The 25,094-nt window shown below is 42.3% G+C and overlaps 2 protein-coding genes across 7 annotated transcripts in view; one reads left to right on the top strand and one right to left on the bottom strand.

Annotated features, from left to right (window-relative positions):
* The window catches only part of AP3M2 (adaptor related protein complex 3 subunit mu 2), an 88,362-nt gene extending 75,451 nt beyond the window's left edge, over positions 1 to 12,911 (bottom strand). Inside the window, exon 1 of one of the 4 annotated variants that reach the window (XM_033949343.1) lies at positions 12,858 to 12,911. The gene's annotated coding sequence lies outside the window, so the exon portion shown is untranslated. Of the gene's footprint in view, positions 1 to 5,803; positions 5,836 to 12,119; positions 12,589 to 12,852 lie in introns of those variants that run through there. The other 3 variants (XM_033949346.1, XM_033949344.1, XM_033949345.1) reach the window with 3 other exon arrangements.
* Positions 12,911 to 25,094, top strand: part of KAT6A (lysine acetyltransferase 6A) — a 408,346-nt gene continuing 396,162 nt past the window's right edge. Inside the window, exons 1-3 of one of the 3 annotated variants that reach the window (XM_033949338.1) lie at positions 12,965 to 13,053; positions 14,299 to 14,366; positions 14,689 to 15,609. In XM_033949338.1, the coding sequence (XP_033805229.1) occupies positions 15,013 to 15,609 (597 nt within the window). In that variant the 5' untranslated portion in view covers positions 12,965 to 13,053; positions 14,299 to 14,366; positions 14,689 to 15,012. Of the gene's footprint in view, positions 13,054 to 14,298; positions 14,367 to 14,688; positions 15,610 to 25,094 lie in introns of all 3 variants that reach the window. The other 2 variants (XM_033949341.1, XM_033949340.1) reach the window with 2 other exon arrangements.

The raw sequence follows: 25,094 nt of genomic DNA, 5'->3' as shown, positions 1-25,094 counted from the left end.
TAACCCCCGTGGCCGGTTGAAAAACTAACGCCTGTTCAATGCAGGCGTTAGTGGCTAGCGCAGCAGGCGGTATTATGCGCGTTAAACCCCTACCGCAGCTTGATATAAGGACCCCTAAGTTTGTATACCGTATCATCTCCATAAAGATAGAGCTTGACACGGTTTACAGGTAATTCAATAAATGAGGGAAGGACATAAATAAGAAATTATACTATACTATATTATTTGGTACGTCAATGAGATTTAAAAGCCCAATTTCAGCTAATAATAATAAACTTTAATTAATATTAACAGGGGTTGCCATTCAGCAGATTACAGGGAATTGGAAAGATTATACTAAACTAAATTATACTTTTTGGTGGAATTCAGTGTGCCATATTTATAAAATGGAAAAGGTGCTTGCTATGCAACAAGGTAATTATAATAAGTTTAAAAAGATTTGGGGGCCATTGATGATTTATTCTAGTGATCAGACATCTTAAACACCAGAATATTGGATAAGATAAGGGGGGGGTGGGAATATGACAGATAATATATTGATAGTTGTTATTTATTAGTAAATGGGTGGGAGGGGTGGGTTTCTTATATAATTATTTATTTGAAATAATACAAATAAGAATGTCAAGTGATGAATTAAGGTATTTCTGAATGAATGTTGTATACTTGTAATTTTTGAAAATGAATAAAGATTAAAAAAAAAACAAAACAAAAAAAAAGAAATTAGGGGTTATGAAGAGGATAGCTAGCTTTACATTTTAAATAGATAGCTTTACGTTTTGGAGAAAAATCAGGTTTTCAGATGCTTTCGGAATAATTGGAATGAGCCTAGGTTCCGCAGCGGGGCAGGGAGGTAAAACATACCTTAATATATTAACGCACTGGTTCTGGCTTTCAGACCATTTCACAGCATGTTTCCCAACTATGAATCTAAGAAGTTACCACTTTGTTCTCCCAAGCAGTCATTATGGTCTCAGAGTGAGAGGCATTTTCTTTTACCCTCTGCCAGATCCTTTTGATTTGGTCTGGAGTTCCTCTCATCTTGAGCTCTCTTAATTACCTCCTGGATTCCACAAGGCTGTAAAAGCTAACTTATTTTAGACTAGCACGGATATGTGGAAGAGAACCTAGTGGGCTAAAATTTCTGGTGTATTTTTATTGTATTTGTCTAATCACTTGTACGGCTTATTTTTAAGACTGTTATTTTGTAATCCATTCGGGAGGATGTGCTAAATAAGCAAATAAATAAATATATTCATTCACATACATAGAAGTCCTTTTTTGATTTTCACCGGTATATACAGTCATGTGTATCATGGTTACCCACAGAAAAACCCAATTTTAGAAGCTGAAATTTACATGTGTAAATCCGCACCATGCGCAGATGGCAAGGAGGTATGGTTTGGGTGGGACAAGGACAGAACACTTTTGTATTCCACACTTCAGAAGGTGAATACGGGTATAAGGGCAAAATCTAAATCTTAAAATTTAAACTATTGCTGTTTTAATCCTAACCTATTGTTTTACCTTTTTATGTTTTATCTTTTCTATAATTATTGTAGTTCTTCCCCACTATATTCGTTTTAACTTACCATGTTCAGATCAAAGCTGTTTGTTATGTTTGGTTGTTATTTAGTATACCTCATTTTACGTGTTTTCAAGTAATTTTATAATCTGTTTTTATGTAATTTTATATTGTAAACCGCTTAGAAATTTGAATAGGCGGTTTAAAATATCTTTTAATAAACTTGAAACTATATCCTTAAATAGATCAACATCAGAATTTACAGCTGCTCCCTGGCACATATAGTTTTTTTAAAATAAAGTGTTCATTTTGGGCAGCCTTTTTCAGGAAGGATTAAGGGAGGTCTCCTATTTAACCCACTTTGTTTTCACCCCCTCAAAAATGACAGCATAAAAAGTCTGTGGCAAGTGGTGTACTAAGGGGGGAACAAGGGGGGGGGGGGAAGACCGGCCCGGACACCCTCTTGGTGGGGGTGCCGGCACCTCTCCTCCTCTCCGCCCCTGGTTTTTCTCACCGCTCCCCCACCGCACATGCCTTTCCTTCCCCCCATACCTCTGCCATCTTTGCCAGTGGGAGCAGCATCTCCAACTTGCTGCTTAAGCCAGCCTCGGCTCTCCCTTTGAAGTCACTTCCTGATTGTGTGACCAGGAATTTACAATAGCAGGTACAATAGGAAGTTACAATAGAATCAAAGTGTCCAGCTTCACATTTCTTAACACCTCCATACTCCTCTTCTATCCTCGCCAAAAATTTAACATAAGAACATAAGAATAGCCTTACTGGGTCCATCAAGCCCATTAACCCATTCTCAAGGTGGCCAATCCAGGTCACTAGTACCTGGCCAAAACCCAAGGAGTAGCAACATTCCACCAGCAGTCCGCTCACGCAGTGGCCCCCCAGGTCAAAGACCAGTGCTCTAAATGAGTCCAGCCTCACCTGTGTATGTCCCAGTTTAGCAGGAACTTGTCCAGCTTAGTCTTGAAACCCTGGAGGGTGTTTTCCCCAACAACAGACTTTCAATTTCCTTCTCTACCTCCTCTACCTTTGAACAATATCACTGATGGCAATAACCAAAACATATGGCTCAATTATGCTGTGGATATATTTTTTTATTATGTACAGATGACTCCTAATGCAGGCTGATTGCTGAAATACAGTGTGTGCCTATTTTATTTTATTTTTTTAATTTTTAATGATTTTTTCCCAAATTAATTGTTACATTGTTCTTATTACATAAACTGTTCTAAACTTTTAATAAAACTTCATGTATATAATAAATCCCTTTATTCCCCCATTGCCTCCCCCCTCCCAGCCCCCTTGCCTCCTATAATCCAAAATTACAAACCTTATAAATACCCCTATAGGTGCCTGTACTATATTTATTTAATTAAAATATTTATGATTCATCTTAAACCTAGGCGACTTATAATAAAAACATCCAAAATCATTACACAAACATTTACAAAGAATCATTAATTACATTGATAATACAGTAGACTCTCAGTTATCCGGCACCCACAGGGTTGGGTTGATACCGGATAACTGGTTTTCTGATTAATTGAGAGTGTGTTAGAAACCTTTTCTAAAACACTCTCAAATTCCAGCACCCCAAAACACCAACGCAGCAGCAGTACTAAACTGCAAAACCCTCCTCCCTTCAGCAAGCCCCGAAGTGGCAGAAGCAAGTGGCGATCCAGAACCACAAACTCCTTCATTCCCTCCCTCTCTCCTTCTCTTCTTTTCTTACCCGAGCACAGCCAGTGAGCAGGAGGCAGCCTCAAAGCAGGCTGCTTGCAGCCAGCCCTCGGCAGGGCCTTTCCTCTGATGTACCACTTACGACGCACCTGCCGCGATCAGATTAGTGGCCACGGTAGAAGGGATGCTCAGTCACTCCTGTCGAAACCCCTAAAGCCGCCCCCCACCCCAGAATGTCTGCGGCAGCAGGAATACCCAATTCCTCCTGCTGCCACCACCCCAAGACATCCCCCGGCAGGAGGGATGCCCAGTCCTTCCTGCAGGAACCCCACCCAAGACATCGAAACCCCCATCGCCCCTGACACATCCCCCAGCAGGAGGGATGCACAGTCATTCATGATGGAACCCCCAAAGCTGCTCCCCTTGAATGTCCATGGTAGGAAGAATGCCGAATTCCTCCTGCTGCCATCACCCCAAGACGGTACACCATCAATAGCGCACAGGACAATTGTGCCCTGACAAGTGATTCCAGTACAAAATATAAAAAAATAGTAGATGTAAATTACGAGGGTCATTTCATACATAATGCACAATATTTTTTTTAAATTTACATGTTTGTTTGGTTTTTTTCAAGTATTTCTTTACAATCCTTCAATATAGTCTCCCTGCTTTGCAATGACTGAGTCCCAACATCCAGGAAGCTTCATTATTCCATCCAAGACACCATTTTAATTCAGTTGCTGAATGGCTCGGGTACTGGTGGAAGAAAGCCCTTCCAGAGATGCAAAACGATTTCCACGCATAGGTTGTTTCAACTTTGGAAAAAGGTCAAAATCTGGTGGTCTCATGTCTGGACTGTAGTGAGCATGAGGTAACACCTCCCAGCCTTATTCGTGTAGTTTTTCAATGACATTCCCTATGTGCGGGCAAGCGTTGTTGTGAAGAATGAGTGGCCCAGCCAAGATTTTCTGCGCATTTTTTGCAAAAAATCAAGATAATACACTGCTGTGACACTTATTCCACATGGAACTTTGTCTGTGATGATGATGCCTTCATGATCATAAGCAAAGATCATCATTTGTTTGACTTTTGACTGAGCTCATCGAAATTTTTTTGGTCGTGGGAAGATGGAGCTTTCCATTTGTCATTGAAAAACTATGCGAATACGGCTAGGAAGTATTACCTCATGCTCCCTACAGTCCAGACATGAGTCCACCAGACTTTGACCTTTTTCCAAAGTTGAAATATGCGTGGACATCGTTTTGCATCTCTGGATGACGAGCTTTCTTCCGTCGGTACCCGAGCCATTCGGCAACTGAACAAAATGGTGTCTTGGATGAAATAATGAAGCTTCCTGGACGTTGGGACTCAGTCATTGCAAAGCAGGGAGACTATATTGAAGGATTGTAAAGAAATACTTGGAAAAACCCCCCCAAAACATGTAAATTTAAAAAAATACTGTGCATTATTTATGAAATGACCTTCGTAAAAAAAACCTGACATATTAGAATCACTACATTAAACGTTAACACCTGTTGTGGATCTCTCCCTCCCTCTCATACACTCCCATGGTGAGACCTCATTTAGAATATTGTGTGCAATTCTGGAGACCACACTTTCAAAAAGATATAAAAAGGATGGAGTCAGTCCAGAGGAAGGCTACTAAAATTGTATGTGGCCTTTGTCATAAGGCTTATGGGGACAGACTTAAAGATCTCAATCTGTATACTTTAGAGGCAAGGTAGGAGAGGGGAGATATGATAGAGACGTTTAGATACATAAATTTACATGAGACGAGTCTCATTTGAAAGGAAGCTATGAAATGAGGGGGTATAAGATGAAGTTAAGAGGTGATAGCCTCAGGAGCAGTGGCATACCTAGCATATGTGATACCCTGGGCCCATCATTTTTTGACACCCCCCTCATCTATATAAAAAATATGATTTTTAGTAACAAGTAATATCGCACAAGAGTGTACCTAGGAAAAGGCAGCATCTTAAACACTGCAGTGAGCACTAGAACATCAACACATACATTGTAAAACTAAACAAGCCAGATCCCACACAGTCAATTGATCCTGCAGTCAATGCCAACTGAAAAATATGTCCTTTTCATATACACAGAACAGACATACACCTCACCCAATATGGAATAATCACAAACTAAAAATAGAATATGTAGACAAAAGTTAAACTGAACCAAGAAACTGAACCAAGAAACTCTGCATACAATGCAACACCACAAAAACAGTGACACATATCCCCTAATACAGTAGATGTAAATGTGAAAAAACTGATATATAACAATCACCACTTTACAAATTAACAAATAAAAATAAAACAAATAATGAGAAATAAGAAAATACAATTTTTTTGGACTAATCCATTTTCAATTAGCTTTCAGAGGCCAAATCTTTCTTCAGAACAGTACAGTATACTGCTATTATGGTATCCTGTCCTGACCTGAGGAAAGGGGTTTAGTCCCCCCAAAATTGCCTTATTTTCATTTCCTATTTATAAACTTTTATCAATACAGTTACAATACTACTTGATTCTAAGTAAAGCAACAAAAAAATCTTTATTATACCTTTTGTCGTTTCTGCTTTAATCATCTTCTCTTTGCTCTCTTCTTTCTATACAGTGTTTGTCCTCTCTCCCTTCCATGCAACATCTGCCCTCTCTTTGCCCCTTCCACCCAGCTTCTGCCCTCTCTCTCTACCCCTTCCATCTACTGCCCACACTCTCTCTGCCAATTCCATATACTGTCCACCCTCTCTCTCCTCCATTTGGCATCTTCCCTCTTTCTATGTCCCTTCAATAAACTGTATATCCTGTGTTCCTTCTCTCCTTTGCATTTGATTCATTTCAGCTTCACCCCCTCTCCATTTTTCTGTCTCCACCTCCTCCCCTATGCTTTGGCATCTCTCTCTTTTTCTTCTCCTTTCCTTCCTTCCTTCCCACTCCACACCATGGTCTCGTATCTCTATCTCCTTCCCTTCCCTCCCCCCATGCCATGGCATCTCTTCCTCCCCCTCCATGGTCTGGTATCTCCTTTCCTTTTCTCCTTTCCCTCCCATGGACTTGGCATCTCTGGTTCCTCTCCCTTGTCTTCCTTCTCTCTCCTTCCCTCTCTCTCCCCAATTGAGTGCTGCAGCAACAGCATTTCTCTCCCCCACTTCCCTGTGCAGCAGCAGCATTTCTCTTCCCCCTTTGCCTGTGCAGCATTTCTCTCCCCCCTTGCCTGTGCAGCATTTCTAAACCCCCCTGTCCCTGTGCTGCTGCAGCATTTCTGCCCCCCTTGCCTATGCAGCATTTTCTACCCTCCCCCCTTCCCTGTGCAGCAGCAACATTTCTCTTCCCTGCCCAGCATTTCTGGCCAGTTCTCCTGCTCAAAGCCGTGGCCATGTCGGAAGCCTTCTCTCTGACGTCATGACGTCAGAGGGAACGCTTCCGACACAGCTGCAGATCGAGCGAGGAGCCGACGGCTGCAGCTTTGAGCAGGAGAGCCGGCCAGATGCTGAAGAACCACTGGAGGGAGTACAAGATAAGCCGCGGACACCCTCTTTATAGTTTACTGCCGCTGCTGCTGGTTAAGGAAAGCAGCAGCTGCAGAATAGGGAGGGAGGGTGGCCGGCTGTGCAACCCCTTGGGGCGTGCACCCAGGGCGGACCGCCCCCCGCCCTCCCTTGGTACGCCACTTCTCAGGAGTAATCTAAGGAAATTTATTTTTTACAGAAAGAGTGGTAGATGCATGGATCAGTCTCCCAGAAAAGGTGGTGGAGACAAAGACTGTGTCTGAATTAAAGAAAGCATGGGATAGATACGTGGAATCTCAGAGCACCAGTGGCGTACTAAGGGGGGGGCGGTCCGCCCCGGGTGCCAGCCATGAGGGGGTGTTCCCGGCCTTGCCGTTCATTCCCCCCCACCACCCCCGAAGGACCGCTCGCCCCACTGACCTTCCTGCACCACCTGTGAAGCAGCCCGCAGCAGGATCGCGACTTCAGCGATACCTGAGCTGCTTGGGCGCTGCTTCCTGCGCCGCGCTCCCGCCCCTCCTCTGACATCAGAAGAGGGGCGGGAACGCGGCGCAGGAAGCAGTGCCTAAGCAGCGCAGAGATCGCTGATGTCGGGATCCTGCTGCGGCTGCTTCATAGGTGGTGCAGGAAGGTCAGTGGGGCGAGCGGTCCTTCGGGGGTGGTGGGGGGGGGACTGAACGGCAAGGCCGGGAGCATAGGTAGTGCTGCTTCATAGTGGTGCGGGGAGGCCAGGGGCGATCTGTCCTTCGGGGTGGGGCGGGCGGGCAGGCAGGCAGGCTTTCAAGGAGGAGGGGGGTGACAGACAGGCAGGAAGGCCTTCAAGGGGGGACAGGCCTTCAGGGGGGTGCAGGCCTTCGGGGGGGTGCAGACCTTCAAGGGGGGGGACAGGCCTTCAAGGGGGGGACAGGAAGGCAGGCCTACAAGGGGGGACAGGCCTACAAGGGGGGGAGGACAGGCCTTCGGGGGGGGTGCAGACCTTCAAGGGGGGGGGACAGGCCTTCAAGGGGGGGACAGGCAGGCAGGCCTTCAAGGGGGGGACAGGCCTACAAGGGGGGGGACAGGCCTTCAAGGAGGTGGGACAGGCCTTCAAGGGGGGTGCAGGCCTTCAAGGGGGGACAGGCAGACCTTTAAGGGGGGACAGGCCTTTGGGGGGGGGACCCTGGTTTAGAAGTACACGGAGGGAAGGGGGTGTTCAAAGAGACGTGCATATGCCAAACTTTGGGGGGAAGGAAGAAATAATGGGTCTGAAAATAGAGGAGAGGGAGAGAGATGATGGACCATGGGATTTAGGGAGGGAAGGAACAGAAAGGGAGAGAAATTGGACACAAGGGATGGTGTGGAGGAGGGATAGAGATACTGGATAGGAGGGAAATTGGGAAAAGAAAGGGAGAGATGGTGGACTCGGGTGGTGGGGAAGGAGGGAGAGATACCGGATGAAAGGGTAGTTAAGAAAAGGTGGATCTGTGTAGGGAGATGAAAAAAAGGAAAGATACCAGACTTCCTGGGGAGGGAAGGGAAATGGAAAGGGAGGACAGAGTTGGCAGATGGATGGTTAGCATGCAGAAAGAAGAAAGAAGGAGACCCCAAGTTATCAGAAGAAAACCAGAGCCTTGGACCAACAAGATTTGAAATATAACCAGACAACAAAAGGTAGAAAAATTAATTTTATTTTCTGTTTTGTGATTATAATATGTCAGATTTGAAATGTGTATCCTGCCAGAGCTGGTGTTGGACTGCAAACGTGAGCTAGGATTTAACAGAGAGAGGAAAAGTCCTTTTTGTTTCTTTATTTTATTTACACCACAGCACCAGTGTGATTAGGAGAAGCCAAAGGGGGTGAAAAAGCTATAAAACCCACCAGGAGTTTTGAAAAAAATCACCCAACTGGGCAGGAAAATCTAATTGAAAAACCAATTCAATAGGTTGAATCGAATCAAAATTTTTTTTCCTGAATCTGTCAGCATTAGTTTGCGCTACTGTCTTAGACTTTAGGACCTGGGATTGGGGAGAGATGGCATCCTCAGTACTTTATAATGCAAGTGAAACGAGGATTTGGTCAGACTTTTGAAGGGTCTGCAGAAAAAAAATATTGTATAGGCCGGGGACATGAGACAGCAGGAAATGGGAACTTTTCTTCCTTCTATTTTTGTGAATGGAAGGCTGAGGATGTCAGAGAGTTCAGTTAAAATATGTGCTTTATAAGAAAATATAATAATGTGTTTTATAAAGTTTATAGCATAGCTGGCCTACCCAGTGAGGTGTTCCTAGTGGTGGTGGTGGCAGCGTGTCAATGAGAGGAAGAGGTGGTCTGGGAAATTCTGCTGAGCAAACTCCGGGCCCATTTCCACCCCCCAGTTAGTCCACTCCACTCAACTGGTTCACACACTGAGTGGGTCTTTGGGTATTGTTTTGGGATCTCTTCCAGTGGTTTATCAGTATCTCCTTCTGGTCTAAGGAAGGAAACTTTGTTATCCTTAGCATTGACCTACAGAATATGTTTGTAACAGCGCTGCTTGTGTGGCATTAGGCTATGTAGTGATCGAAAGAAAAAAACAGACCTTTGCACATTTTTGCCCTATATGGTGGGTGTATGAGGAGATTCACATTTCCTGCACAGCTAAGTCCATGTGAAGTTACCTTGTGCTGTATTTGACATCTAGCAAGGTCTCTGTTTGAAAGGAAAGATCTAAACTTAAAAATGAAGTGGCCAGAAGTTATGGTAAAAGCAGATAGTGTAGCTGGTTTTAAGAAAGATTTGGACAAATTCCTGGAGGAAAAGTCCATAATCTGTTATTAAGACATGGGGGGAAGTGTCTGCTTGCCCTGGATCGGTAGCATGGAATGTTGCTACTCTTTGGGTTTTGACCAGGTATTAGTGTCCTGGATTGGCTACCATGAGAATGGGCTACTGGGCATGATGGACCATTGGTCTGACCCAGTTAGGCTATTCTTATGTTATGTTCTCATCTGTAGGGGCCTTTGTTTTCACTTCTTATTTTAATGTATTTTTTTTCTGGGAACTTATCAGTGTTTTTTATAATGGGAACAAAAATGGAAGAGAATTAATGTGTGTGGGATGAGGGGGTAACTAATTTCTTCAGCTAAATAATTCAATCCACCTCAACCAGACATAGGAGAACTCACGCACCATTCACACACCCTCCAACCAAAAACGTCAAAAGAAAAAAACTGTTCGACAACCTCCTAGCCATTCGAGCTGCAACACTCGACCCCCAACTCTACAACCAATTGACATCGACCACAGACTGCAAAACCTTCAAAAAGAAATAAAAACCCTTCTATTCAAAAAACACATAAAACCGAACTAACACAATCAGAACTGTCCCAAGCATCACCTGCAACTACTCCATATGTACTTCTGATGTCATGACAATTCAGACATAATTTATGTTATGTTATGTTTGGAATATAAGAAAATTTTCACTGCCTGTTTCTATTCTGACCATTTATTCCGTTTCATGGTCATTACAAAAAAATATTTTTTTACATGGGGGGGGGGGGGGGGGGTGTCAAAAAATGATGGGCCCCTAGGTACGCCACTGCAGAGCACACATGTCAAACACAAGTCCCGGGGGGCCAAATCTGACCTGCCTGGTAGTTTTATGTGGCCCTTGGTGACTGTGTCAAAGCTAAGTGCCCAACTGTGCAGTGGCATTCCAAGCTCCTCACCACGCTGCCTCAGTACCCATTTGTAGGCAGAAGGACCCAGTCCCAGTGTAACAGCTAGGTTGGAGCAGGGCGGTCCACAGAAGTGCCTGACCGCACTAAAGGTGTCTCAGGGTGAGGAAGGATCTTAATAGACTAAGTATCTTAATAGAAATTTGGCCCTCGACTTAGCCTATTTTAGATTTCGGCCCCTTATGTGATTGAGTTTGACACCCCTGTCTTACAGAGAGGAAGAGATAATGGTTACTGCAGATGGGCAGACTGGTTGGGGCATTTGGCCTTTATCTCCCATCATGTTTCTATGTTCAACTTCTCTCTCTCTTTCCCTCCCTTGCACCCTTGGCCCAACATCTCTCTTTTACCTTAACCCATACAGCATTCTCTCCCTTTTTCTGCCATGTCCAACATCTCTGCCTCTCTCCTACTATCTATCATCACTCTTCCCCTCTTTTGTGTCCTGGTCAAACATCTCTTCCTTCCTCCTTTCCACCATAATTTTTTAAATTTCTCCCTCTCCCCCCAACATTTCTCCCGTTCTTGCTCTTCTCCTTGCAGTCTGTCTCCCTCCCCTCTATTCTATATGTAACATTTTTCCTTTCTCGCCCCTATCTACCCCTTTGCAGTATCTCTCCTTTCCTCCCTTCCTCCCCTCTACCCCATGTCCTATAATCCTTCTTCTTTTGTCCTCTCATCTCGTGTGCACCATCTTTCCTTCCTATCCCTCCCCCACCACACTTACAGTGTGTGTGTCGGTTAAGAGTGATCTGATGTCTTGGGAGTAGGGGCAAGGGAAACAATGTCTTGGTGTATTGGAAGGACTACGGTGGCAGGATGAGGTGTGAGCGCAGATGGGGAGCAAAGATTTTGAAAAGTTTTTCCCAAGCACATGTGGGCTTGTTTTACATGCTCTGATACATAACGTACAGCTTTTTAAAATAGCTGCTCTCTCTGGATGTGGAGTGACATCGAGATGCACTATTGCACCAATTTTGCAAGAGGCTCTGAGCTTCTTGTAAAATAATATGTGAACGTCTCTCTCTAAGTTCAGTTTAAAATCTGCCTCTTAAGAGGGCATTGATAGAAACAGAATAAAAATCACTTGGAAGGAAGGTGGTATAAAGTATGGGGATACATTATATTTATTTATCCAGAGATGTACCGAGCCAGAGAAGAAGGCAATTGAGCAGACTGGACAATCCATAAATCTGTCATCATCCACTATGTTACATAACAAATCCCCAGTATACACAGCTAAATGCGCAATCTCTGTGTATACAGACATACAAGTATCTCCCTTTCATGCAATTAGATATAACACATTCATCACACTATACTCACATATATGCTACATACACATAAAACCTTCCGTGTACCAGTACATTTAGTTGCTTATTTCACATACGGGCAACTCAGCATGAACATAACAAAAAAGCTTGGTCTAAAAACAGTGTAGCAAGTTGCCATAAGGAAGATCTGAATTAAATTCCAAGAACCTGGTTCTGAAACTTGAGCTGAATGATGCCGGGGATGTTGTGAAAGTAGCAGATGAAAGTAAGTGTTAACTATTGCCCAATAATGACACCTACTAGTCCTATATGTGTGCACACATACTGATAACCTCTTCCCTTCCTATGCACCTAAGTATTCTTCTGATTTTGGTCACTGCCATATTGCACTCACTTTTGTGCAATCTTAAGGTCATCAGATATATCAGCCTCCTTTCAATGCATGCTGCTTCCTTAGATTTATGTTGCCCAGATTCACTCTTAACTGCCAAGCACCCAGTCAAGAGTGCCCACTCCATTCTTCTTCACCTCCTCTTTGATCTTTCTGTTTTCTGTCCTCCTTCTTGATTCTCCCCATCACTTTGGCACCTCATCACTTACTATCACCCTCTTTTCAGGTTCCTTTTTCCTCCCTTCTTCACACTTTCTTCCCTTTGTCCTGTATCCCCCCCCCTTTTTTTTCTATAGGCTTCTGTCCTCTCCTTCTCCACTTCTTTTAGACCCTTTTTCTCTCAGTTGTTTGGCTCAGTTGTTAATCATCTTTCTCCTTTTTGGATCCCTTGTCCTTTTTCTTTACCTTCTTGTTTGAGTCCCTTATCCCCACTCTCTCTCCTTTTTTGGGCCCCCTGTTCTTTTTCTTCCCGTCTTTGCCCCTTGTTTGGGTCCCCTGTCTCATTTAACCTTCTCCCTCCCGTGTCTGGTTCGTCGGACTCCTCGTTTACAGTATTTGAGTTCCTCTTCCCTCCCCAACCCTCCCTTTGTTTGGATCCCGGTTGATTGTCCTCTGTCTCCCTTCGTTGCTTGAGAAACCGGTCCTCAGCCTCCTCTGCCCTTGTTTACGTCCCCTGTTCCTTCTTCTCCGCCTCCCCTTGTTGCCCCCCGCCCCCCTAGTTAGGATCTCCCATTACCTCACCTTCCTTCTCCACTTCTGCTCAGCAACCTAACCGCTGTTCTATCTCCGCGCGCCCTCCCCCGCACCCGGCTGTTCCGTCTTGTTCAGCCTCCTCCCTCCTCATCGACTCAACTCTCTGCAAGATGGCCGCCGCGTCAGTCTGGGGTTGTCCGCGCCTCGGCGACTCTCCGCTCGCTAGCACCTCCTTCGCCCTTCGGTGAGTGAGCCGAGGCGGTAAATCCTCTGCCGCCGTTTCCGGCGCTGCGGGGAGCGGGCCTTGGGTCTCCACTGCGCCCTCGCCGCACCTCCCTCGCCGCTCCAGGCTCCAGGCCCAGCGGCCTGCATCTCCTGCCGCTGTCCTGCGCCAGGCCTCGGGCTCCGGAGACGCAGAGCAGGCCGCACCCGCCCTGGCTGCTACCGCTGCGTCTCGGGCGGTGGGGCCCTGTTGGCCTCAACAGTTTTGGGTTCAGTGCCTGAGACTGTGTTCCTTCCCGGCGAATTTACGAGAATTTTTGTAATTCTCGGGCTGTTTCCTGATGTCTCTGGGATAGTCGGGGGATTTCTGGCAGGGGCATCTCGGAAGTATCTGACAGGGCCTTGGCAACAAGATAAATAATGGTGTCATATTCTTATTGGGTGTTGACCGGTAGGTAGAGTCGGAGCTTTTTGTAAAGTCTGGTGTGTTCAGAAGTTTTTGTTTTGGTTTAGTTGTCATTCGGGCCTGTGCATGTTTTTACCCCTGCAGTTGGTCAAAAGTTTGTGGGCAGAGTGCATACAGGAGTACATTAAAAACTTAACATATTAGGAGCATTTTGATAACGTTGATTGATTGGACATTATTTTTTGGCTCTTGTAGAGTTTCTGTTTACTTTACCATTCACTCAAATGCTCGTATGATGTTGTGAGATTAAATATGACTAAGTTGAGTTCGCTGTGGGCCAGATCTGCTAAAGTTTCCCCCCCCCCCCCTATTTATGTCAATGGGGAAAGCATTTTGTAGGATCCTCTATTTGGTTGTTTATCTGAAGCACCAATAAAGACAGAAACAGTCCTTGAGCTTGAAAGGACTTGTGGGCATATTGAAGGTGGTAAGCATTTTATCCAAGGACACCAATAAGCAGTATTAATAATGGTGCTAACATTTCTATTATTCCTCATTTATAGTGTCAGGCCTCAGAAAAAAAAAATGGGCAGCTTTTGCTTTGTTGGTTAGGCATGTTAGAAAAGTGAATATGTAAGTTAAATTTATGTGTTTTTTTTCCATTTGCTTTGTCACAACTTCATTTACCTTAGTTTACCCAATTATAGTTTGGTAGTATCAAAATACATGCATTTATCTGTGTAACTTTAGTGGGTTGAAATACATTACAAAATGATTTGTATTTTACAGTAATATATTGCAAATACTGTAAACAAGTGAATAAGATTGTCACCTTAATATTAATGCAATCTCTCATTGCAGATGGTGAGCATAACAGTTCAGAAATCAAGAAAAGATGAATGGGCACAGGATTGGTGGGAGAAAAGAGGGTAAAACTGGAAATTTTGGTCTGATTGTGAGCTGTGAAGTTACCTGCCTTCATAATCTTTATTTTGTTAATCATTTTATTGCATAATCACCTATCCTAAAGCTGGAAATGTACATAGTTGAAGCATATATTAGATGCTCACAGTGACTGTTCTGGTGCCATAGAGATCTTTGTTAAAGGGGGCTGGATCTTTGTTAAAGGGGGCTGTGTTTTGCTGTCTTACAGCAACTCTTTATGTTTACAGGATCTCATGTCAAATCCATGATAATTACATTAGATTTTTTTCCTATCTGTTGGAATTAATTCTTCTTGTTTTCTTTCAGGTTTAATATTCATATTTATTGGATGTGAGACAAAAAACCAGACACAGTGCTTGGAACTAAGGTTGTGAGATGTATGGAATTTCTATATTTTAAAATGAATTGATAGCCATTCTGGAATTTACTGGGAAGCCTGAAGAAGTTTTTGAAACATTTTTCTGACCATTCAGAAAGCTATTTTATTTAAAGAGGGAGTAACTGGTATTGATCAAGTTATGCTATGATTTACTGTTTCGTACCATCCGATAATCCATTTTCTCATCATGTGAAGTTAGTGCAGCATTGGGATAAGGGCTAAAACTCTATGGATTTACAGAGTCCTTCACCATGGTTAAACTCGCAAACCCGCTGTATACAGAATGGATTTTGGAGGCGATTAAAAAGGTGAAGAAGCAAAAACAACGCCCTTCTGAAGAGAGGATATGCAATGCTGTCTCTTCATCCCATGGCCTGGACCGCAAAACAGCTCTGGAACAATTAGAGCTGAGTGTTAAAGATGGAACAATTTTGAAAGTCTCAAATAAGGGACTCAATTCCTATAAAGATCCTGATAACCCAGGGAGGTTATCTCTTCCTAAACCACAAAACCATGGAAAGATGGATGGTAAACAAAATGTTGACTGGAATAAACTGATTAAACGAGCGCTTGAGGGCCTTGCAAATTCCAGTGGCTCCACGCTTAAAAATATTGAACACTTTTTGAAAAGGCAGAAGGATGTGGCTTTGTGTTTTGGAGGTAGTGCTTCTTCTACCTTTCATCAGCAACTGCGATTGGCCATCAAACGTGCTGTAGGGCATGGCAGAATTCTGAAAGATGGATCTCTGTATCAACTAAACACTAAAGGGGCTACAGATGGGAGACAGGGTTTTGAATCTCTCTCCTGTCTACCCCCAGTGTCTCTTCTTCCTCATGAGAAGGATAAGGTAAGTGTTGTATGAGTGGATTAATGAAATATTAACATACACCATCGAGGTGCTAGGACTCGAGCATGAGTCGATGGCACCTAGCAATAACACTTTACATACTAGTGCTGAACTCCAAATATTGATAATCACACTTTTTAGGATCCTCAGAACGCCACCTGAGCAGTCTAGCTCAGTGTGGCAGCACTCCTCATTGATCCTTGTAACATAGTGTAATATTTAAACCTTCTTTAGATTTTCCCAAAATTTTTTCTCTATTCTTTTTTGTATCATTATTAATAAGAACGCTTAAACTTAGCGTTAAATATTACTGCACCAACCGCTGCTGATGTGTTTCATCAGGGTCGGGGATAATGCCGGAGAAAATTGAAAAGCTGAGTAGCTTTTCAAGTTGCTCCAGCATTATCCCCGACCCTGATGAAATAATGAAACGCATTGGCGGGGGCTGGTTCAGCAGCATTTAAAGCTAAATTCAAGCATTCTTTTTAAAGAATAGAGAAGAAATTTTGGGAAAATCTAAAGAAGGTTTAAATATCACACTAGTGCTGGCACAATGAGCTAGACTGCTTGGGTGGTGTTCTGAGGATCCTAAAAAGTGTGATTATCAATATTTGGAGCTCAGCGCTAGTGTGTGAAGTATTGGTGAACTATTATATTATATATTGCTGCCAGAGATTAACTGTGACCTAACAACAATAACAACATTCCATCTCACATTACTCTTTTCAAAGTCCTATTTTTTGAAGATTTTTCTAGTGCATGAGAAATTAGAAAATTATTTTGAAAATGGAGTCTTTACTTATCAAAATGCATAATTTGAGCAGGATGTATAGGTATAAGAACTTATTCAGGCCCTGTTTGAAAACAACTACAACCCTGGTAGTGCAATGTTGCTCAACCCAAAGTGCAAAAATACACAATACAAACTTTTGCTTGTGAATGCAAAAAAAACAAAAAACCCACATCATATTTTTTCTTTCCTAAAAAAGGGGGGGAAAAAAAGACCAACTGTGTCAGTGTGGTTATAGCCAACATACTGCTGATTACCCATTACATTCAATCATCAGTCATAAAAAAGCGTCCTTATATCCATACAGTTTCCAATCAGTGATATCTTATAAAATTCACAACAACATCATCTTACTTAATCACAAAAAGGATACACTTATCTTTTCCTCTGGAACAGTCCAATATAGCAATCCCAGTGGGGATCTCCGTTTCACTGAGTGTTTTGTCAGGAAAAGAGTGTCCATGATAATGACAATTTTATATGTTCATCTGAAAAAAGATACTGAAAAATCTCTAGAGAACATGTCAAAAGACGGAGAGTAGAAGTATACATATATATTAATCATTGACAAACTGGTACATAAACCTTGACATTTAAAAAAAAAACCACCTTGAAAACCCACCACTGCTTTCAAATAATGGCAGCTGCCTCTGCCAGAATGGCAGCTTTATCTTAAAAGCACTGATTGCTAAGCCAACGGGTACAAACAAGTAATCATGTCACCATCGCTGCTGATGTTCATTTAAAAAATGAGGTGGCAATACTTCCAAAATACAATTCATCGCAAAAATGATCAGTTATGCAAAGAGAATCAGTTGTACAAAAAGACTCAATAAAAACTTTGAGAAAAAACTGTTTTTATTAAGGAATTTTAAAGAAAAGCAGTCCACTATATACTGTATTAGAGTTCAAACCCATGGGATCCATAAATTGTAACTGATGTATCCACCATTGCTCTTTTTGTAACAATCTTTTTCTCTTGTTACAGAGAGATTGCAATGGTGGATACATTGGTTGCAATCTATGGATTCCATGGGTTTGAACTTTTTAATATACAATGGTCTGCTTTTCTTTAAAAAAATTCTTAATAAATTTTATTCTTAAAGTTTTTTCTCAAAGGTTTTCTTGAGTCTTTTTGTACAATTGATTCTCTGTGCATAACAGATCATTTTTGCAATGCTATAGGTTAACGATCAGCTGTTTATATGATTTGGAAGTATCACCACCTCATTTTTTTGAATGAACGTCAGCAGCAATGATGACATGATTACATGTTTCTGCCCGATGGGCTTAGCGACCAGTGCTTTTAAGATAAAACCGTCACTGTCCTGCGGGCCTATGCTTCCCAGAGTCAGGCTTACCATATGGGTTGCATTGATACCCAGTTATGCATCCGCTGTACGGGGGAGGTAAATTCTTATTTTCATGGTATTTGGAGTTGTGAGGGGATTCAGACCTTCTGGACGGAAGTGGCCTCCTTTTTACAGGGCTTGTTGCAGACCCCTGTGCCAGTATCCGTGCAGTCTATGCTGTTTGCCCATTTCTCATTCTTGTATATGTACAATTCTTATGAAAAATTATTTCTTAGTAAATGTTTTATTTTGGGGAAGAAATGTATCTTGTGTTGCTGGCTGTCATCTGAACCACCTTCATTCTGGTACTGGAGGAATCGCCTTCATGAACTTATGGGATGGGAGGCCCGTTTGGCTAGTCCTTCTCGACGCCGGAGCAGAGATTTTGTTCACACTTGGACTCCATATTTGAACATTTTGACTCCTGAGAGTCGTAGTCGGGTCTTGAATAGACTCCACCTCTGAACCTGTGATTTGCGGTGTCTATGCTGTTCCCTGCTTACGAGTTTCTATGTATCTGTGGGGGGATGGGGAGGGGTGGGAGGGGGGTAGGGGCTTCTTTGTTGGGGGGTGGGGTATGGTGGGTCCGGGGAGGACATAAGAGTCCAGTCCTCCGCGGGTGTTTGATGAAAATGTATCCCATGGTTGTTATTGCCGTTGTATTTACTGTTGCTTAATAAAATAGATTTGAACTAAGATAAAACCGTCATTTTGATCAAAGCTGCCATTATTTGAAAGCAGTGGCATTTTCAAGGTGGTTTATTTTAAATGTCAAGGTTTATGTGTACCAGTTTGTCAACGATTAATATATGGAATGTTGCTACTATTTGGGGTTTTGCCAGATATTAGTGACCTGGATTGGCCACTGTGAAGCTACTGGGCTAAATGGACTGTTGATCTGACCCAGTAAGGATATTCTTATGTTCTCCTTGGAGCTTAAATCTAGTGAAAACATTCAGATAAGATGTACAGTATGAACAACCCCCCCCCCCGCCCACACACACACACAAATAAAAGGCGTTGAGTTAAATGGAGGCCATGATTGGTAGGCTATAGAGAGGTAATACCAATTGAGTAAATCTGCAGGGAAAATGATGCTTTTTAAGTTGGGACTTTTAAATGCTTCAAAAATGTTTATTTAAATTGATTTAAAGTTACAGGAGTCAAGTTTCTGTGTAAATTTAAAAGTCATCACCAACATCTTTTCTCACATCAAGCAGCTCTGTGGGGTAAAGACCTAGAACAATTACTCGTGCCTACTACCTATAGGGAATTCAGGAAACGTCTAAAAACACAGCTGTTTCTGAAATACTTAGGAAACCAACCTATACAATCCTAGCCCTCAACAAATGATCTCTAGAACTGTCAATCACCAAGTCTATACTTTGTTGATTCCACTCTATCTGTAACATCTTTAATGATTGTAAACCGCATAGAATTTCACGGTCCTGCGGTATATAAAAAATTGTTATTATTATTATATCAAGAATACAAAAAAAAAATTAAATTAAAGCAGATGGATGTTTGAGGGGTATGTCTGGAGGCAGCCACAGAAACTTGCTGATCTCTCACACAAGAGAAAGAGTAGAACTTTTTAATCCAATGTAAACTGCCAGAGAGTTGGGAGCCTTCTATGTAAGTTATTGCCCTTTCTTGTTTTCTTAGGCCTGGATTCTTTATATGGTGCTATTATCAGCGGCTGCCTTAAAAACAGTCACCAATTACATATTGATCACACAACTGCGCCGTTTAGAGAATTACACCTCCAGCAAAGGTAGGTGTCGGAAATGTAGGCCAGGGTTTTCAAGGTCTACATTTCTGGCACCTACCTTTGATGTGAATTGTGCCTATGTAGGCACTTTATGGCGCGTAATGCCACTTCCGGCATTAGCCTTACCTACAGTAGCATTAGGCGCTATAAAGTACCTACGTAGGTGTGATTCCGGTGACGATTTTTTAGGCGCCGGTTGGTGCCTTGAAAATCATTTTATATTTCTTTTTTTTTTTTTAAATTTATTATTTATACTTTTACAATTTAACATGTCAATCAGTACTTGAAGGAAATATAACAATCCAATAAGAAAAACAAATATTAATTATGAAATAATGCCACATAGTAATTATGAATAAAGTCACAATCTGGGGGGAGAAGGAATCAATCACTTCCAAGGGTAGTTGGTTTCAAGAAATAAACTAAATTAATACAATACAAATAACAGAGTGCAGTTGGAGTTATTTAACTAATGGCCTACTGGGTTGATTCGATGGAGGTATCTGGAATTCTTGTGGTTACTTTACCTTCAAGAAAAAACTGCAGTTGATCAGGTTCATAAAAAATATATCTATTACTCTGATAAGTGATGCAACATTTACAGGGGAAACGTAATTGAAAAGTTGCCCCTAAACTCAAAACAGACTGACGACAAGCCAAGAACTTCTTACGTCTGGCTTGTTTCCACCTAGATACATCAGGAAATATAGAAATTTTGAATCCATGAAATTCCACCTTTTTAAGTCCTATAGAATAGACGAAGAATTGCTTCTTTATCTTGAAGAAAGACAAAAGTTACCAATAAAGTGGCTCTAGGCAATAAATCTTCTTGCAATGTCTCCAGCATACCAGTGAGATCCAATTCTCCCGGTATGGCGTTCCCTTTATCTTTATCCTCCTTTGGTAAATTTAGGTAATATATCTTTTGTAATGGTGGCATGTTATTTTCAGGAAATTTCAAAACAGTGTTCAAAAAGGAATGAAATAGATCCCTAGGAGATTGAAACTTGGAAACAGGAAAGTTTAAAAGTCTCAAATTCAAGTTCCTATTAGCATTTTCCAAATTTTCAATTTTCCTAGCAAGTAAAACTTTATCCTTAAGTTGTAAATTAGTGGTAATCTTTCCATCTGCCACAGATTTCTCCAATTTGTCCATTCTAAGAGACTGTTGCTGGAGTTTCTCTTCAAAAGTTTTAAATTTACTATTAGTATTTTGTGTAGAAAGTACAATTTGGGAGCATACCTTATGTAAAGTCTCCATAGCGCTCCATAATGCCTCCATGTCGATCACCGCTGGTTTAATCAGGGGAGCGGGGGTAGCTATTCCGGGGGACTCCACCATAGGATCCATCTCCACCTTCCCCGCTTCCCGCTGACTTTCAGGTCCTCCGGTTTGCGATGCTGACTGTAAGGAAGTCAGCAAGCTGTGGTTTCCATCCGGGGTCAGGGGTGAGACCTGCAGCGCCGCCGGAGACATCAATTCCGGCGCTTCCTGTGCGTCTGAGGGCGTCTCTGACATCATCCCGGGACGCGGAGGAACTCCGGGCCTAAAGGGGCTAAGCGAAACGTCACCTTCCAGGACCGAGGTCTGCCCTCCTCGGTCTGCGGATGCGCCCTCTCCAACTGGGACAACATAAGATGTTATTGCTGCTTGCCGAGTCAGTGAAGTGGAAGAGGAGGCAGGAAGCACACTCCTCTGCTTACCCCTGCACTTGGGCATAGCAGGTAAATTCTATAAGAAAAAGTTGAAAAATTGAAAAAAATGCCAAACAGAGCAGGAGCCACTTGATAGCTCGACTCACTCCGACGCCATCTTGATTCCAATCCTTATATTTCAATCTGTTTTATTGAAAGAACACATCTGAACAATACAGAGAAAAGATACAAATCCGCAATAGGTACAGAGACAAAAACAAAACATGCAGAGCCCTAGTTATTGTAGCCCCGCTCCAGGAATTATGTGGATGATACCAAAATCTGCAATAGAGTAGACATCCAGGATGGTGTGAATAACATGAAGAAAAACCTGGCAAAGCTTGAAGAATGGTCTGGAATTTGGCAGCTAAAATTTAATGCTAAGAAATGCATTTGGGCTGCAAAAACCCGAAGCAACGGTACAGTTTAGCGGGTGAAGAACTTATGTGAACAACGGAAACGGAAGAGCGGGCGTGATTGTATATGATGATCTTAAGGTGGCCAAACAGGTTGGAAAGGTGATGGCACAAGCTAGAAGGATGATAGGGTGCATAGGGAGAGGTATGGCCAGTAGGAAAAAGGAGGTATTGATGCCCCTGTATAAGACTCTGGTGAGACCTCATTTAGAATATTGTGTACAATTCTGGAGGCCGCATCTTCAAAAAGATATCAAAAAGGATGGAGTCGGTCTAGAGCAGGGGTGGGCAATGAGGGCCACAATCCAGTCTGGTTTTCGGGATTTCCCCAATGAATATACATGAGACCTATTTGCATGCAATGGAGGTAGTGCATGCAAATAGATCATTGGGGAAATCCTGAAAATCCGACTGGATTGCGGCTGTCGAGGACCAAGGTTGCGGTCTAGAGGAAGGCTTCTAAAATTGTGCATGATCTTCGTCATAAGGTGTATGGGGACAGACTTAAATATTTCAATCTGTATGCTTTGGAGGAAAGGCGGGAGAGGGGAGATATGACAGGAAGCTCTGGCATGAGAGGGCATAGGATGAAGTTAAAAGGTGATAGGCTCAGGAGTAATCTAAGGAAATACCTTTTTACAGAAAGAGTGTTAGATGCATGGAATAGTCTCCCGGTAAAGGTGGTGGAGACAGAGATTGTCTGATTTCAAAAATGCCTGAGATAGGCATGTGGGATCTCTTAGAGAGAGGAAGAGATTTATGGTTACTGTGGATGGGCAGACTGGATGGGCCATTTGGCCTTATCTGCCATCATGTTTCGTTGTTTCTATTCAAAAAATTGCTGCAACCTGTCACGAACCCCTGGAGAAACCTACCATTTGCAGAGCAGCTACATAATGTGTCAGATGTATGTAGTCATACAGAACCCCAGGCCCCATGGCTAAGGTGGTAGAGAGCACTGGAAATGATTGTAGGGCTCCGTTCCCATCTAAAATTTGAGCTATAGAATGAATACCTTGTACTCCCCAGCTACAAAAAACAACCGAGGTCAGGCCTGGTATAAATTCAGCATTCCCTTGTAGTGTTAGTAAATCTTTAGCACTAGGATTATAATGCAATGCCTTCAGACAACCCCAGACCATCCTTAAAGGACTCAATATGGAGTTAGCTTGAATTTGTATAGGCAGATTGTGGCGAGGTGCGTGAAGTAAGTATATTAAATTTAGAGGGTGAAAGAATGCTTGTTCAAAGGACAGGGATGGGGGTGGAAGCATTATCTCCAAGAACCCAGTTCCGAAAGTGTAAGCCCAAGTATAAAGATGGAGATCTGGAAGTCCCATACCTCCTCTGTTTCTAGGGCCTAACAAACTATCAAATTGCGATTTTGGTTTCTTACCTTCCCAACAATACTTAGTAAGTTCTTTCTGAAAACCTCGCCAATCTCTACTAGTTAGCAATAAGGGAAGTAATTGAAAGGTAAAGAGCCACTTAGGGAACATCATCATATTAAAAAGAGCAATATGTCCTCCCAGAGATAAAGTTAGGGATTGCTATTTAGTCAATTGTTTAGTTAAATGAAGTAATGAAGGTATATTAACTTGATATTAATAATATGGATTTGAGGGTAAATTAATAACAAGATATTTGAAATGGCCATCCACCCAGTGCAGAGGGAAATCTGGGCCCCACTATCGAGGCAGCTCAGTATAAGTGGCTAGGGTCTCTGATTTATCCATATTGAGTTTGAACCCCGAGAAGTCCCCATATTTGGTGAAGCTTTCCAACAAGGTGGGCAAGGACAATCTAGGTCTAGTAATATGGACCAACAGATCATTCGCAAAAGTATGAGCCCCAATATTAACACCCAATATTTCCAGATTAGAAAGTATTTCTCTAATAAGAGTGTCCAAACTGAGAACAAAAAGTAAGGGTGACAGTAGGCAGCTCTGGCGAATTTGAAAAAAAAAATCAGAATGAACCCCATTTACACCCACCCGAGCTTGAAGGCATCCCTAAAAAAATCATCAATACCATATTTATCCGAGACTCCAAACAAAAATTCCCACCGGACTCTGTCAAAAGCCTGCTCGGCATCAAAGCTTATCAAAAGAGAAAGCTGTTGAAGGTGATGAACCCATTCTAAAGTTTCTGAATTCTGTGGATTACAGGACTGGAGGCAAAATGGATTCACTAGAGGTAGGTCTTGTCAGACAAATCTGATCAATTTCTTTGACTGGGTGACCAGAGAATTGGATAGAGGATGTACGCTAGATGTGTATTTAGATTTTAGCAAAACCTTTGACAGTGTTCCACACAGACATCTAATGAATAAACTGAGTGCCCTCGGGATGGGTCCCAAATAATGGGCTGGGTCAAGAACTGGTTGAGTGGAAGGTGACAGAGGGTAGTGGTCAATGGAGATCGTTCTGAAGAAAAGGATGTTACCAGTGGTGTGCCTCAAGGTTCTGTTCTTGGGCGTGTTCTTTTTAACATTTTTATAAACGATATTGCTGAAGGGTTGCCGGGTAAGATTTGCCTCTTTGCAGATGATACCAAAATCTGCAATAGAGTAGACACGCCGGATGGTATGAATAACATGAAGAAAGACCTGGCGAAGCTTGAAGAATGGTCTGAAATTTGGCAGCTAAAATTTAATGCTAAGAAGTGCAAGGTCATGCATTTGGGCTGCAAAAACCCAAGGAAACGGTACAGATTAGGGAATGAAGAGCTTATGTGCACGACAGAAGAGTGGGAATTGTGTGTGATTGTGTGTGATGATTTTAAGGTAGCCTAACAGGTTGAAAAGGTGACGGCAAAAGCTAGAAGGATGCTAGGTTGCTTAAGGAGAGGTATGGCTAGTAGGACAAAGGAGGTATTGATGCCCCTGTATAAGACTTTGGTGAGACCTCATTTAGAATATTGTGTACAATTCTGTAGGCCGCACTTTCAAAAAGATCTAAAAAGGATGGAGTCAGTCCAGAGGAAGGCTACTAAAATGGTATGTGGTCTTCATCATAAGGCATATGGGGACAGACGTAAAGATCTCAATCTGTATATTTTGGAGGAAAGGCAGGAGAGGGGAGATATGATAGAGATGTTTTTGTTTTTTTTAAAATAATAATTTTGAATACATTACAATATCCAATAATTCCAAAGGAAATCATACAAAAACAATACATAATCAAATCATACATACATAATTCCTTTTAAGCCCACATTAATGGGGAGAACATGTTACTATTTCTAATCAAATAAATTCAAGAAAACTAAAGGACAATAATTCTCGGTTCATACTAACAACCTTGAATCTTTCCTTACTAAATGGGATATTAATTTAATTCCTCCTCTTATTCTCAGCTGGATGAAACAAACTCATTTCTGTTCTCTTGCTACTAAAAATTGTTGTAGTTGTATAGGATCCCAAAAGGCATACTCAAAAAACAGAAGATGTATTGAGAATG

The sequence above is a fragment of the Geotrypetes seraphini genome, chromosome 6 (assembly GCF_902459505.1).
Source record: "Geotrypetes seraphini chromosome 6, aGeoSer1.1, whole genome shotgun sequence".
NCBI classification, from domain to species: domain Eukaryota; kingdom Metazoa; phylum Chordata; class Amphibia; order Gymnophiona; family Dermophiidae; genus Geotrypetes; species Geotrypetes seraphini.
This window is presented reverse-complemented; position numbering and strand designations above follow the sequence as displayed.